Source organism: Molothrus ater, chromosome 2 (assembly GCF_012460135.2).
Source record: "Molothrus ater isolate BHLD 08-10-18 breed brown headed cowbird chromosome 2, BPBGC_Mater_1.1, whole genome shotgun sequence".
Taxonomy (NCBI): domain Eukaryota; kingdom Metazoa; phylum Chordata; class Aves; order Passeriformes; family Icteridae; genus Molothrus; species Molothrus ater.
In genome coordinates this window covers 100,243,165-100,258,606 of record NC_050479.2, presented here as the reverse complement: position 1 = coordinate 100,258,606, position 15,442 = coordinate 100,243,165, and the positions used below count along the sequence as shown (strand labels likewise).

Sequence of the window (15,442 nt, the reverse complement as noted above, 5' to 3'; positions counted from 1 at the left end):
CCAGGAAAGGCTCAGTGATGCTGTGAAATGGCCATATTCTGGATTCTAATTACTAAAAAGACTTTTTCATGTTCTACCCCAGTTCAATAGGTGCATTTGCTTGTCTAAAGGTCCCACCAGGACTGCAAAAGATGAACAAGACAAACCTTTGTGGGACCCCTTTTCTTCTTGCCCCAGTCCACAGTTATAGTGATGGGCAGAGGATTGCAGACCTCTGTCCAAAAGACATGTGCTCTGCACTCTCCCATTACATTGATTTGCCAAGCAATCAGATCTCAACTCCTTTTAGAAGTCAGCCTGTTGGGAGGAGTCCTATCCATTTCAGCAAATCAAAAGCACTGCCCTTTAAAGGATGATAAAATCAGAGCAATGTAATTCCTTGGTTAGTCATGGATTTTTGCAAGAAGCAGCAAGTTCTTAACAATTCAGGGTCCTCACCCTGGGATTAATAGGATATGTAGTCCTGGTGAGGGATTTTGCTAGCTCATAAATCAATCACTGACTAAAAAGGAAAACACCAAAGGTGAAAATAAATGTCAAAATATCTCTTAAAACTCTAAGATGAAGCCATCTCTGAAGGATATTTCAGTCCTTCCCACAAAAGTTGCAGGGATTTTGGAACACCTGCTAATCTGCTGCTGCCAAAGAGACGTATGCAGTTTAACCTCTACTTCACAATATGATTGAGAGGGTGGAGACCAAGTTAACATCATAGAAACATTTGGTCCTTTATTCACCTGGCTCTTAAGGAAAGTATATTTTGACAGTTCAGATTCCTTGTTCATCACCAAGAAAATAAAATATCTCCTTTATATGCAGAAGGACATCATTCAGTTCAGAGATGAACAAGATCTTTAAAACACAGAACAGAAAATAAACTGTAAAAAGACCAAGAACATGAAGAACTAAGAATAGATGCAAACTTTGCTGAGTCTCTAACTTGCAATTATTTGATTTACCAGAGTGTTTCAGTGTAACCCAATGTCATTCCTCTATGAATCTGGACCCGGCCTACCAAGCTGCACACATCTGATGAGCTTGAGAACCATCCCACTGTCACTTCAAAGCGAGATACAAGTGCAAGATCTTCTGTAAAACAGGCACCTCATAACATGAAGGAAAGCACAACAGTGCAGAACACAGGTCTTGTGCTATTCCATTCGCACAATTACAGAAAACTAATCTCTAAGTACCCACAGCACAGTGGTCTGTGATTTCAGGAAATGTGACTTCATGATCTGGATGCTCCCTTTCAATCTTCTTTTAATTTTGATGCAATCAATGGTACACAATTCATCATATGAGAATGCTGGCAGGTATCCTTGCTTCTTCTGTTTACATAGCTACAATCCCTGCTTTTTTAGCAATTGAGCTAAAACAGATGAAAGATCACAAATGCAAGGCACACACAACCAATTTGTTTTTAGCACTTGTTTACTGTTTTCTACAGCATCTTATATTGTCATCCCTCCTGGTGGTGCAGAGGAAAAGGGCTTAAGTTAACTTCTATACAAAGGCTTGCCACAAGACACTAGAGTCAACTCTCCAGGAGAAATCACAGAGCCTCTGTGAAAGGTAAACTCTGTTACAAGAAGGAACACTTTTTTCTTACCTCTTTCTTGGAAGACAGCTTTCTTGTACACAGATGCCATCATTATAGAATGTAAGTGTTGCTTGAGACAGATATGCAAAAAGGCAAATTTTATGCTCATTAGCCTAATCTTGAGAACCCAGGCTCACACTGTTTGGGTGCCACAAACAACATTTATGATACTCCTAAATTTTATGGGTCTATTTACATTTTTACCTTGTGGAAAAAAACCCAACGAAATAAAACATTGCTCTTCATTAACCCTTCAAGAACATGGAAAGAGTTGCTCAAAACAGAAAATAACCCAATGTACCAAAACACCCTGGTGAAAAATTTCAAATGATGCTACTTCTGTCTTAAATGTCTCATTAAAGTCATTCCAGTCATATAGGGTCTAATAGCATTGCAGAAAACCAGCATTCTCTGGAATAGAATGGGTGTTTTTTATGTTTTGTGCCATGGTGCAAGGGCACGAGTAGCTGATGTTCTGTCCAAAACATCAGGTGTGTTTTGAAGGCTAATCCCTTAGGTGGTGGCACATCTAGGGAGTCTGAAAATTTGAAGGTAGTGAGGAGTTTCAGGGTAGGTGAATGGGATGTTTGGTTTTGTCCATTTCTGAAGTCCCACTTTGCTTGCTACACCAGCAGTTACACTGTGCATTTGAAGTTTTAAATTACCCTTCTGTTACTCATACCTACCTCCTCTGACAACCACATTAGCACTAACAGCCTTTTGTAGCAAGACAATGCTATAAATAATAATGCCTATCAGTGTACAGGTAGTTAAGAAAGTTTAAGTAAATGAACTGAAGAAGAATATGTTAATAAAGCAGGCTACTAACACCAGAGTGCTTGTGCCTCTCATCAGCTACATTCAAGTACCATTTAAAAAGTGCTTGAAGTGTACCTTCAGTATTTCACTTCAACTTCTAAAATTCACATTAATTGCTTAATTGGATAAATATTTGCATTAGCAGATTAGTAGGCACTGGCATTCAGGAATGTCAGAACAGAATACAGGTAAAGTGTACATAAATGCTCTCAACAAGAAAAGGAAAAACTCCATCCTGGGAGACTGAAAAGATGCCATTCTCCATAGGAGCACAGCCTGTCTGGCAAGTCAGCTGGGCTTCCCAAGGACCAGGTGCCTTTCGCCAGTGCAATAAGGACTGAACTACCTGATTAGGAAGTATGCATGACAAACCTAAAAGGGAGTCACAGGTAACTCTCTACAGCCGTGGATACTGGGTGACATGTGGCTTTGAAGCCAACAACATACATACACTGCAAGAGTAAGTGCAGGGGAGGATGTCCTTCTTGGACTGTTTTTCCAAGTTCAGGATTTCCACGTGCACCCAGTCTCAAAGAATGAAAAGGTATGAGGCTCTTCCTCATATCCTGGTTTTCCTTTCCTTCCACAAGAAATGTCATATTGACATTTGTTGTCAACAAGTTTGATACTAGCCTGATGTCCAGTTTATACCACTGATGCAACTTGCATGCATGAAGGGGGTTTCTTGTACTACTTATCCATTTCATAGTGTCCTGTGCTTGTGCTGTCAAAGCCCACAGACAAGCTCAGAGTACATTCAGGTTACCTGATTTAGCTCACTACTCCTGCATTTAAACTTAAAAGCATAAGCCTTTAACTGCACCCAGAAGCCAAGTAGGCATCCAGCATCTCACACTCAAAGGAAACCAACAGCCGTCTTCCCAAGTAATAACAATCTGTAAGCAAGAGGCAAAAGGGGAGTATCCTAATAAACACACCACAGTGAATAAAGGGAATCTGCATTTGACTGGAAAAAACAGGACAAAGACACTAAAAGTACTCATCACAAGGCTGCCAGCCTGCTATGAACAACTCTTGGTTTCCTACATGTACTACAGTAAGCTCCCATCCTACCCTGACATTGTTGATGCTTCACAAAACCGTTTCCAGTGCACACTGCCATGCAAATCTGACACACCTTAGTTTTCTGAGACCTGGAGGACCAAGTTTTTCTTATTAATGAGTGCTTCAAATCAGACTAGAAGAGACTTTAACATTATAGAAAATGTCACTTTCTTTTATGGTAATGTTTCTGATCAATTCACCCCACTCTCAGACGTCATCCTTTATAAACCAAAAGCTACTTCCACCTCCTCTGTTCTTGCAGAAAAGCAACAAAAGGAATCATTCTTAGCATTCAGTGGAAAGTTACTACAGTTAACGAGTGCAGCCACAGAGTTTAAGATTTAGTCAGAATCTGGTGGGAGTAGGGGAGGAGGCTCCCAAAGAATTTTATCAGCCACAGAACTGAGGCAAAAAAGCAGCCAAGAAATCATCTAGTGCCTATCACAGACCATAATGATTTTCTAGAGTTTTCAACAATTAGCTTGGCAGTTTAATAAGAAAAATTGTGCCTTATTTGTGTTTGGAACATGCTGAATTTCACCTTTGAATCACACCATTGGGTTATTGTTTGCTAGATGGTATCCATGACCACAGTTTTCCAGCAGAGGTGGACTATAATCCATTCATTCCTTAATCTGAGTGGTGATAACCAAAACACGAGTTCCTGAGGTTAATCAATATTTATACAGTGTTAGTCATTTATCTGCAAAGGCATTAGAGTATGTTTCCTTAACAGTGGCACTTCAAAGGGGCCTAGTTAGGAGAAGTCTCCCTTTCACCAGGTACTAATACCTCTAGAGTGCTGGACTCAAGCACTTAAGAAGTAGCAAGGTTTTATACTGCATGGTTTTAAGAGTGGACAAGTCATAATCTGCAAGGTAGTTTGGTTTTGGTGGTGATGGTGCTGGGGAGGGAGCATTTACACTGCTGCTCACTTCTTGCAGTCTGGATGTGTTTGTTAGTCCCTGCATTTTGCCAAACATGGATAATGCAGCCTCAATACCTTGTAGTAGTGGAGGACTGCTTTTGTGCTCTCCCTTGGGTAAACAAAGGAAAACAGAACACTATTAAAGTGGAACAGAAAGATCTTCCTAGTGAAAAGCTTCTGAACCTAAATCTGCCTCATCATAATAAGTATCTATCTGAAAGGTGAGGTAACAAAATAGGAAACGTGGTTTGCAGTGATGCACCCAGTGCTGCTGCTAAAGATGATGTCTTTGAGGTATCAAGGATGGAATTGCTACAATGGCATAAGACCAGTAAATACTCACTTCATTAGAGACATCCAGTAAGGATCATAGCCCAGTCCTGTTGGTTTGCATAAGGTTATCAGCTTTTGTCAAATGACAAACAGCCTTGTGCAGAAGGAGAATTACCATTCTGGAGGGAATAACACACACCATCAATTATAGCAATAGTTTTATAACCTCTGTTAGCTAAAACAATTACTTTTCTCCCCAATTTCCTTCAGCTTCAGAGATATAAACCATGCATTCCAGAACTAACAGCACCGAAAGCCCAACCAGACCAAAGCTGAGCCAGCCGAGGGTGAAAGACCACCACAAAGGAGAGGCTGGTTACAGTGGGAAAGGAAATGCACAAACACAGCAGAAAGAGAAGGATGATGTAGCCCGAGCCAGCACCATCCTGAGAAGTCCAAAGGCAGAGAAAAAACAAAAAAGTTCTGTCAAGAAAAGAGAGGATCTCTCTCGTGATGACTTGCTATTTCTTCTCAGCGTGCTTGAGGGTGAATTACAGGTAATGTATTGCCCTGCTTTATACTCTGAATTAAAAGACACTCCATCCCCATTATCCCCTCCACCACAAACATATGCTGCTTTTATGTTAAGAAAACACCTTACACAGTCTGATACAGGACAAATATGAACTGCAGTATACAAAACCACCCCAAAATAATAGCTATCATAGCTATCAGACAGGAAACATGATCTTTGTACTACAAGTAACTCTCAAAGCAGACAACTCATCAAACTTTCTACCTGTGCTGCCCCATTCTAAATATCTCGAATGCAAAATATTTGTCATTGTATGGTTGATATGGAGAACATACTACAGACCTTTAAGATATTTTACTTAATTTTGTCTTATCCTCTCGCTCCTATGAAGCATGAGCTTTACTCCCTATCAAACAGTAGGTGCCACTTCACAAGAAGTAATTAATTTAACAGTATTCTAACACTTATGGCTAAAAAAATCAAAATAGCCATTTTATTTCCCATAATACAAAGCAAAACTGTTACATGCCACTTAGCCCACAAGTTACTATATTTTAAGAGAGAGCATTTTTCTACCTAGAAAAGGAACCATCTGTCAAGTGGTAAATGATGCTTAACCTGGTCAAATATCATTTCAGGAAGTGGGAACCAGATTTCCAGTGAGCAGGGAAAATATTTCTGTGGCAGGCTTATTATACAAAAGCAGTAACTTTAAAACTGCTCATAGGCACAGAAAAAAGTAACCTGGCCAAAGTGGCCTAAATGGGTGTAGCACATGGGGTCAGAGTTTATTACTAGACAGTACCTGGGAAGTTCTATTTAAAGTGTGTGTGTTTATATAATGATACAGACACGCTGAACAGAACACCCATGTGATATGAATATTTAACAGCTGCACCGATATTTGAGGGTAGATTCAAGGCAAACTTCTACACGTTGTTTCATTATCCAAACAGAACAATTTCCATGTTTGCAAAACATTTCTCCCCTGCCCACTTGGCCTTTCTTAATTTAGGTTAAAGTTCAGACGTCACACATTTTTATATATTTATTTATATTATACACACACTCTTCATTACATGTCCATCATATAAATATATATATATACACACACACACACACACAGACTCTTCAATTATTAAGGTTTAAAGCTGGAATAGGGAAATGAGGAACTGGAAAACAATGAGCCCAACATCAACATTTTAAATCACATCTGAAATTTAAAAGGAAGCAACACTATGAATGAAAAAGATAGGAAGTCATCTTTTATCCCTTATTTTCCACCTCCTGTACTGCCAAGTCAAATCACTGAAGATCAGCTGTCAATCCAATCACAACAACGTTTCTAATTTAGATGTCATTCCTTTCCAAGTTCCAGAACATTCAAGGTGTACAAAGACCACTCTTCTATTTTTTTTTCTGCTAAGGATTAGAAATAGACTATTTTATATTTTAACATTTGTTTAAACAGTCATAAATGGGGATACAGAAGTCTTCCAACCAAAAGGAGTCAGACTAGAAGTGTTACCCTCCCCTGGTATGCCCTTCTCTCTGATTCCCTTCCTTCCTATTCCATCCTTCTAGGATTAGCGCATACTTGTTTTTAACTGAGATGACTGCACAGCACAGATGTTTGAGGCAGTTCATGTCATTTGGATCCCTGCAATAGAGGCAGGGGGGCAACCTTCACCACTGGAGGATGCAGAGTGGGGGGAAAAACCCAGGAGGGACACATCTGTAATGGGTTTAAACTACAGAAGTCATCTACACCCAGAACACACAGAATGTACAACACTTGCAGGTTTCAAGAAACATCTCACCATCCTGCACTAACAAGTCAATTTGTAATACCACAAGACGTACTTTGCCCTAAAACTTTTTCTTGTGAATGCTACACGTTAGTCCAGAAACAGCAAAACAATCTAATCATTAAAGAAGTACTTAAGCTTTGATGAAGGGTCTGAAGATCTTGGAGTTTATGTTGAACTAATAAAATACAAAGACCAATACTTCCCTCATGCTTTTCAACTGTCTTCGTATAACTGACTGTTTTGGAGCACTTTACACACATAGTGCTATTTTAGAAGTTTCTCAGTTTTCTTAAAATCAAAAGCAGAGATCTAGTCTGTAAATACATAAATACAGTTTAAGAAGATAAAGCCTTAATTTGTGTTTCTGCAGGCTCAAGATGAAGTTATAGGAGTACTTAAGGCTGAAAAAATTGACTTAGCCTTGCTTGAAGCACAATATGGCTTTGTTACTCCCAAGAAGGTGTTAGAGGCACTCCAGCGCGACGCTATTCAAACAAAGGCTGAGCAATGGCAAGAAGATGTCTATGAAAAGCCTATGGGAGAGGTAAGAATGAGTAATTGATATTTAACCACAGTTCCGACCTAATTCAACAGAAAAATCTCACCCACTGCTGGGGAAGGAGGCAAATGAGCTGTAAAAATCTGGAATGGAACATGAGTGTGAGTGAGTGCAGAACAAAGTCCAGGATCCAGCTGGGACCTGAATCTAGTGATCCTCACTTATATTGCAGACTGGGGGCTTTACACATCAACATACCTGATTCTGTCCAATTCAAATCCTCTTATTTTTCTTTTCTTTTCTTTCCCCTTCTGTTATCCACATTCCCAGCCCATACAAGCAGAAATCTCACCAGTCCCCACTTGTCTCATGGAGGCCCATCCAGTAGCAATGACACAGCTGTGCACCTCTGCATATCCCTGCTCCCATTAATTCAGGAGCAGTCATGGGGATACCTGCTTGGTCTGAAGAGTTACTATAATGAGCTGGCATCAGAAACTTCATCCAGGCAGAAATCTAATATTCTCATGTTATACCTAAGTAACCTTTAGTTTAATTACACTGCAGCAGCAGCTGCCATACTTTCTGAACAATGTTATCTGATTTGTTTCTGCCCTGCAATGCAAATCACTGGATATTAAAACACCTTCATGACAGATTGTGATTTTTTATCCCAGGTAGTTGTCTCCAATTCAGATAAACATTTTTTAACATACCACTCAGTATAAACATCACAAAATAAAAGCAGAAATTATGAATAAAAGTCTTCTATCAAGTGTTTTCCAAGTTTTTTTTCAATAGAAATGTACCTAAGGATACAGAAATCATTCCAGACAAAATTTTGTCAGGCAAAAGGTCAACTCTCATTGCAGAAGCTCAAAGGTTAAAATCTCTGGTTATAATCTGAAACAGATAAAGTTCACCTGTGAAGCTTAATTTATTTTAGAACATTGTGGTATTATGTCACAGAAACTTTGAGCACAAATGGAAATGTTTAAGAAGTCCAAAACAGTTTGAAAACATAAGCTCAGTCAGTTACTTTATGTAAGTTTATACACTCTTTCCTTCTTACATTTAATGGCAGAGAAATCATTTCTAGCACCACTGGATTTGGCAATTTCAAAAGGCAAAGGTAAACACCTGTGAGCAACTGAAAGGGTAGAAGGACCATTGCCCTTTCATCTTGGTAAACCAAAGAATGCTGTAATAGGCAGGCATTCCACAATTTCAGTTTCAAAATCCCCCTGAATTATGTCAGAGATCCATTCTGTTGTTTTTCTGAAGGTTTTCTTCTTTTTTTTTTTTTTTTTTTTTTGTATTTTTAAAATACATATAGAGACCAAAGGAGAGGTGGAACCAGTCACAAAGTCCAGGAACAGACCATTTAAATTCTCCCCTTTGCTACTAGGACAATGTACCTTTGTATCTGCATGTGCATCTCACCCTTGAGAGTTTTGCCTGGTAGCTCTGAACACAGAGAATCTTCCCAAAACTCAAGTGAAATTACAATTAATTTCATAAGGCAACTGTAAGACTTCCAGTCCTTTAACTTTCTCTCACAATTATCTTATCTATTCTAAATGTAAAGTTTCTTGGCAAATTTGATTAAGAATGTAGTAGGAAAATTTGGTGACTGGAAAACTTTACTCATTGGGAACAAGATTCATAGGTGAAGAAATGTAGAAAGCAGCATTAATACATCTCCCTCTGCAAAACCTATGATAAGTGTGACAGACCAAAACCATTTCTTGTTTGGCCATGAGGAGATAGTAATTTTTTTTTGAAAACAGGTTTTTCAATCAAACTTGCTCTACAGCTATTTCTTTCTGCAACCTAAAAAAATTCAGATAGGATTACTGTTAGCACCTATATTTGAGTGCCATAAAAGAAATTAGACTTTTATTTTGGTTTTGTTTCTGATTCAAAGGCCTGAAAAGGTTTTCCATTTCTGCGTGGTTTATAAATTTAGAAGTAGTCAGCTTTTGTGAAAAAAATCTGTCTTCAGATCAATCTCCACTTCTCTTGAATAGACAATGAAGAGTATTCAACATTCTAGTTAATGCAGAATAACAATATAAGAATAATTTTCCCTGATTCAAAAATAAACAATGTTTTTTAAAGGAATCAAAAAAATCAGAGATGGTGATGTAGGAAGAGAGAGGTAAAGATGAAGACACTGCAGAATTTGTGGTGTCTTTTTCTCTTCATGGCATCAGAAAGCAGATTTTGGTTTCTAACTTTCCCAATAATATAGCCAAAAATAAAAAAAATCGTTTGCCTCACTGTTTGAAATAGAATGAACCTCCTACCACTTTGAGAGCTTCTCTAAAAGAAGTTAAATGAGAGAAAGCCTGTATTTTGCATCCATCAAGGATAATTAAAAACTGAATCAATTTTTGAAATCCCACTGCCTATCACCTTGGGGAAAGATGCACCCTCATCAGTATTTTAACAAAGGCTATTCAATTGTGTTTTCACAATATCTGCTAAGTGTTGGTAAAACTTTCCAAGGCAACTTGCCCGCCACAGCTGTAGGGCACCAATAAGTCAGTCACAGGAAGAGACTCAAACAGCACTGCTGACAAGGTGGCATTCAGGAGGAGACCACCAAGTATCTGCATGGAAATTTGGCTCAGCTAGGGATGAAAAAGGCAAGGGAAGGAGTGCTCCCAAAATCTCTGGTAATCCTAAACTCAGGATCGTACATTTATAAACAATGACTGTGAGGATATTATTAACAGGAATAATATTACACTGAACTTCGGATAAAAAATGTAACTACCCTGGATTTTCTTCTGGCACACCACCAAACACAAAACAATCTAAAAAGAGAAAGATGAACAGTTCAGTTCTGATGTAATGGGTATGAGATTCACCATCCTAGTTTGACTTCAGTCAAGAGTTAGTGGCAAAATGTAGTTCAACTATTAAATTCATGTGAATTTTTAGCTTGCTCAACTATTCACAGTTACGTAAGGCTATGCCTCTGATTTTCCATTGTATTGTACAGCGTGTTCAAGTATTAATTCTAGCAAAAAGCCCATATGGTTAGCAAGAACAAAACAACAAATCACTTAATTAAGATTTTATCACTTTAATTTTCAACAGAAGACATTTATACTGCTGCTTATTAGTCCTCTGTGGTTTTTAGCTAAGAACTGTGTAGGCTGAGTAAACTTGCGTGCATGCATATAAATGGATATTTCTGCATGGGCAGACCTAGCATTTGGCCAGAGCAATGTGAGGAACCCAGTGCTGCTGGAGACGCTTCTGTGTGAGGATCTCACACCAGCAGGGGTTCACATGACTTCTCTCTCTTCTCTGCTGGAGACGTGGGAGTCAGCCACAGGATCTCACAGGGAAAATGCAAGAGTCAAACTTGCTCCCAAGGGAGGTGCCCTTATCTTGCAGAGGGCCACATCATTTTCTCAACAAACCACAAGGAAGTGCAGCAACCCAGTCCCAGTCCCAGCTTTGTGTGGCCAGGCAGGGAGGGGAAGGTGTGCTGCACAGGGACATACTAGTGTCACAAGGCCAAATGCCCTTTCCTGTTACATATCTCACACACAGATCTCAAGTGTGTGCATCAATTGTGATACAGGATTGCTGTCTCTCCAATTCTCTCCTTTATGAGCCACCTGTACCAGGAGACAGTCCTAGCACTTCCTCCCTTCCCTCCCGAGCTCACAATCTTCACCTTGTTCCCAGCCATAACAGCCAAATGCTCACAGTAGAAATGATTTGACAGCATGCTTAAAAGAAACAGAAATGCATCTTCTACTCCCAGCAACAGGAGAAAACTGCAACATGCAAACTGCTTTAATACAGCAGCTCATACTTTTCTCTTTGATATGAGCAGGTCTCCCCAAGAGACCTACTCTTCTTTTTGCCATTTTAAAATTCTTTGCTTCAACTCCCTGCCTTAAATACACACCTCACCCATCCTGAACACCAGCCTGTAATCCCAAGTGTTGTAATCTCAACAGTGACAAACGTGCAACTGTGCTACAAAAGTACAGAGAGCTACAAAACAGCACCCTGGAATTAATAACTTATTTTTGCATACTGCTGCATAGATTACTGCTTGAATTAACCTCTTGTAGCCATTCAACAAGTACCCTAAAGCAAACAAAATGTACAGAACATATAAAACCCTCCTGGTAGGTCCCACATCCTTTACCAAACAGTGCAAGAAGCAGGACTATTTTATACTTGGTAATGTTGCTTGGCTGATGACTAAACCTCACCTCAATCAAGCATTTACATGTTCAGAACAAGGATCATTTAATTTATTATTAGACTGTAGCCAGAAATGTCAGTGCTTTCTTATGACAGCAATTTACATATCTCCTCAGATTTTTACATATACTTGTTCAAAGTGGTGGTCCAATGCACATAAATGCCTTTACTTTCTCAGCCCCACCCATGGAGCCTGCCTGACCTCACACTGAGGGCTGAGACCAGCAGGCACTCCTGGCAAAGCTGATGCCCAGCTCACATCAATTTAAGCAAACAGAGCCGTAGTTGCAAGCAGCACTGCACCAGAATTTTGTCAAAAATCAGGAGCCAGATTGCTTTCTGACAACATTGTATATTCACCTGACAGCATCATCTTTAAAAAGGATTAGAAACTTAGGTGATGGCATTTATGAATCTGTAATACCTGTTCCAAAAACCCTTCTGAAATCTTGGGTGGTGGGGTGGTGCGAAGGTTGATAAAACATCTTTTTGGAAGTTAGAAGCTGAACAAAAGATTTCAATTTTTAAAATTTCCACTTCTGGTAATATAAGGGAGAGTGTGAAGAAATTAAAATGGACAGATTTCCTCAACCTGACCTTTTAAGGCAAACCAGTTTTCAACTGCTTTAAAAGATATAGAAAGCACAGCCAAAAGATTCCTGTATAAGGCGACTCTTGCTTACTAAGAGAGATTGCATATGCAAGGGTTTAGGTAAGAAATGTTTTTCCAGGGGAGGTCCTGCTTCAGGATCATGATTCCAGAAAGCAGTCACCTTGCTAGGGTAAGCATACAAATGACCAGTGAACAAGGTAAAACAATCTTAATGATCTGCTGTAAGAGCACCACAAAATAGCAGCAAAACAAATAATCACAGGTTTCTTCACATTTCTTGATCATGCATTAAACAAGCTCAGCTGTGTTACAACAGAAAAGACTCTCTAATGCCATAAGTGCAGAAAAAAATGGTTCAAAAATTTCTTGTTGGAATATTTTGGACTCAAACCATTTTCAAAGCCTTGTGAATAGCTCTTTCTTCTTCATTCACAGTCGTGTCAACAAAAGGCTAACAATTATTTAGGAGGAACATAAGAGAATATAAATAGATTTAAAATAAGGTGAGATAAGCAGGGGTAAATTTGGAAACCTAAGCAGAAATTGATGATATCCTCACTCATTCAAGAAAGTCATATTGTCGTCATTTTATTGGCCAAACTGTGAATAAACATGAGGAAAAGATAATTAATCATACTCCCTGGAATTAAATTGTCCAAAACAAGCAGTGGCCCTAAGAATCTGAAACCCCACTGTTTCTTGTGACACATGCAATTCCTTGTGAGGGAAACATCAGAGAACCAGAACCAGTTTTGCTTCCCACACTGCCCATTTGTGAATTCTTTCCTATTAATAGAGTGAAACACTACAATCAGATTGACCTACTAGAATAGACTGTGGTTAGAATGAGGCACTGGGCTGCGAGCTCAAAATTTCTCTTTTCCAAAAAGGACACAAGGATTCCTATGTTGACCTGATGAGGGAGGCAGTCTCCAAAGGGGAACAAGCAGGGAACAAAGCTGGTCACAAATACAGACTCTTCCCAGATCTTTTGATGGCCTCCAGCGATCCTCCCTGAAACTATTCAGCTAGATCAGTAATGCCCAAGGAGGAAAACCACTCATGGTTTCATACACACACTTGTACAACTCAGTCACACACTGAACTCAAAATTGTAACAAAATCTTCAGAATCACAGTTTTCTCTCAGTTTGTGGAGTTATTTTAACAACATTAGCCTAGTGAACAGTAATGCCAATATCTCTGTGGTTTAGAAAAATTAAAAGTTATTGCCAAAAGCTAAAATAGATTATTTATATTAAAATATCACTATATAGTAATATTTAGAAAAATTGAACATTTTTTACTATAAGGGTGGTCAGGCATTGGAATGGGCTGCCCAGGCAGGTGGTGGAGTCACCATCCCTGAAACTGTTCAAGAAATGACTGGGCATGGCACTTAGTGCTATGGTTTAGTTGGCATGATGGTGTTTGGTCAAGAATTAGAATCAATGATCTTGGAAGTTTTTCCCAAGCTTAATGATTCTCTGATCAGGTGTTAAGCAGAAATCCTTAAGGAAGGGAATTTTATGCTCAAACTGTGCCATAAAGGTGCCATATAAAAGAAAAATACTTCAACAACATGTGCAATCTAAGGAACATAACAGGAAATGCCACCATTAAAAATAAATATTTCTAACTATTAAAAAATTCAGCACTTAGTTATTCCAGAAACCCAGAGCTATGCTCAGAGTAAGCACAAGAGACAGGATTGTTCTGCACTCTTGGCACAACCATGCCTTTATTGTGAAACCAGAAAACTGCTTTTTAATCTACCTCTACCTTACAAAAGCAATTTAATGCTCTTATTTCCTAGGCAGCTATAAGTGAAGCAGCTATTTCTACTCAACCAAAAGTCAGTCGTCCACTGTGTGAAGCACTGGACGATGCTTCTTCTGCCAAGACATCTGGTTCTCTACCACAGTGATCAATGAGAAAAGCACAACCCTGGGAACAGTATCTGTTAATTAGTTAAAAGAAGTTGAGGATCACTCATGGCAGGAGGAAGAAAGGAAGGCAAATGAGGGTCTTGAAAACCAGTACCTTATTTTTTCTAATTTTTTGGGATTAGAATGACAGAATTAAACTGATACCTGATGACCTTGCTACTAGGCTTATTATTATTATATTTTTAAGCTGCTCTCAAAATACTTTTAGTAATGAAAGTCCAAGAAAGCAAAAGTTTCAAAATACTTCAGGAGTCTTTCTCTTCTTTTTGCAGCTTGATAAAGTTGTAGAGAAACAGAAAGAAGTTCACAGAAGAATGCTGGAGCAACTTCTAATGGTGGAAAAAGCACACAGACAGACACTGCATGAACTAGAGGAAGAGAAGAGGAAGCACAGCAAATACATGGAAAAAAGTGATGAGTTTACAAACTTGCTGGAACAAGAATGTGAAAGGTAAGGTTACCTCTTACCATAGTACTAAGAAATATGCACAATTTAACATTACACCTAAGGTTCTCTCTGCTTTATTTTGCATCTACTAAAAATCAGACATGCTTGTGGAATTGTATTTTGAGAGTTCAGCTGGGAAAACATAATGACTTCTAACAAACAATTATGTCTACATCTCCATCAGCCAGCAAAGTAGGTCAAATGGTTGGCAGATTCTTCAGCACATTGCAGGACGCCAAGGATGTTACACTGCAAAGAATACATGGAGACAAGCAGATGTATGATGTTATAACCAACAGGAAGCAGGTGAACCTTTCAGTGTGTTTTAGAAGCTTGGTACTCTCTGCAGTATGTAAGGAACAGAACACATCATCAGACATGCAGCCTTTCATGGCAGAAGAAAAAGACATGAGGAAAAGTAGATATTTGGACAAAACAAAGAAATACTAGCGAGAAAACAAAGGCAGATGATAATGTCCAGAAAGCTTTGAAAGTAAGAATGACAAAGGTCTCATATCAGAGTTGGCATAAAACCCATAAAAACAGCTTTATTTTTAAAGAGTAACCTAGAAGCGCCACAGCTTGTTTAAGCACAGTGTTACAATTTCAATACCAATTCTCAGAAGAATTAAGAATTCAATTTCATTTACTGTCCTTAAAA

The 15,442-nt window shown here is 38.8% G+C and overlaps 2 protein-coding genes across 2 annotated transcripts in view; one reads left to right on the top strand and one right to left on the bottom strand.

The window, feature by feature from the left end:
* The window catches only part of CMSS1 (cms1 ribosomal small subunit homolog), a 227,918-nt gene that overhangs the window by 139,650 nt on the left and 72,826 nt on the right, over window positions 1–15,442 (bottom strand). The window lies entirely within an intron of this gene.
* The window catches only part of FILIP1L (filamin A interacting protein 1 like), a 192,929-nt gene that overhangs the window by 105,859 nt on the left and 71,628 nt on the right, over window positions 1–15,442 (top strand). Inside the window, exons 4-6 of the mRNA XM_036390322.2 lie at window positions 4,959–5,245; window positions 7,405–7,578; window positions 14,606–14,784. Coding sequence (XP_036246215.1) covers window positions 4,976–5,245; window positions 7,405–7,578; window positions 14,606–14,784 — 623 coding nt within the window. The 5' untranslated portion in view covers window positions 4,959–4,975. The remainder of the gene's footprint in view (window positions 1–4,958; window positions 5,246–7,404; window positions 7,579–14,605; window positions 14,785–15,442) is intronic.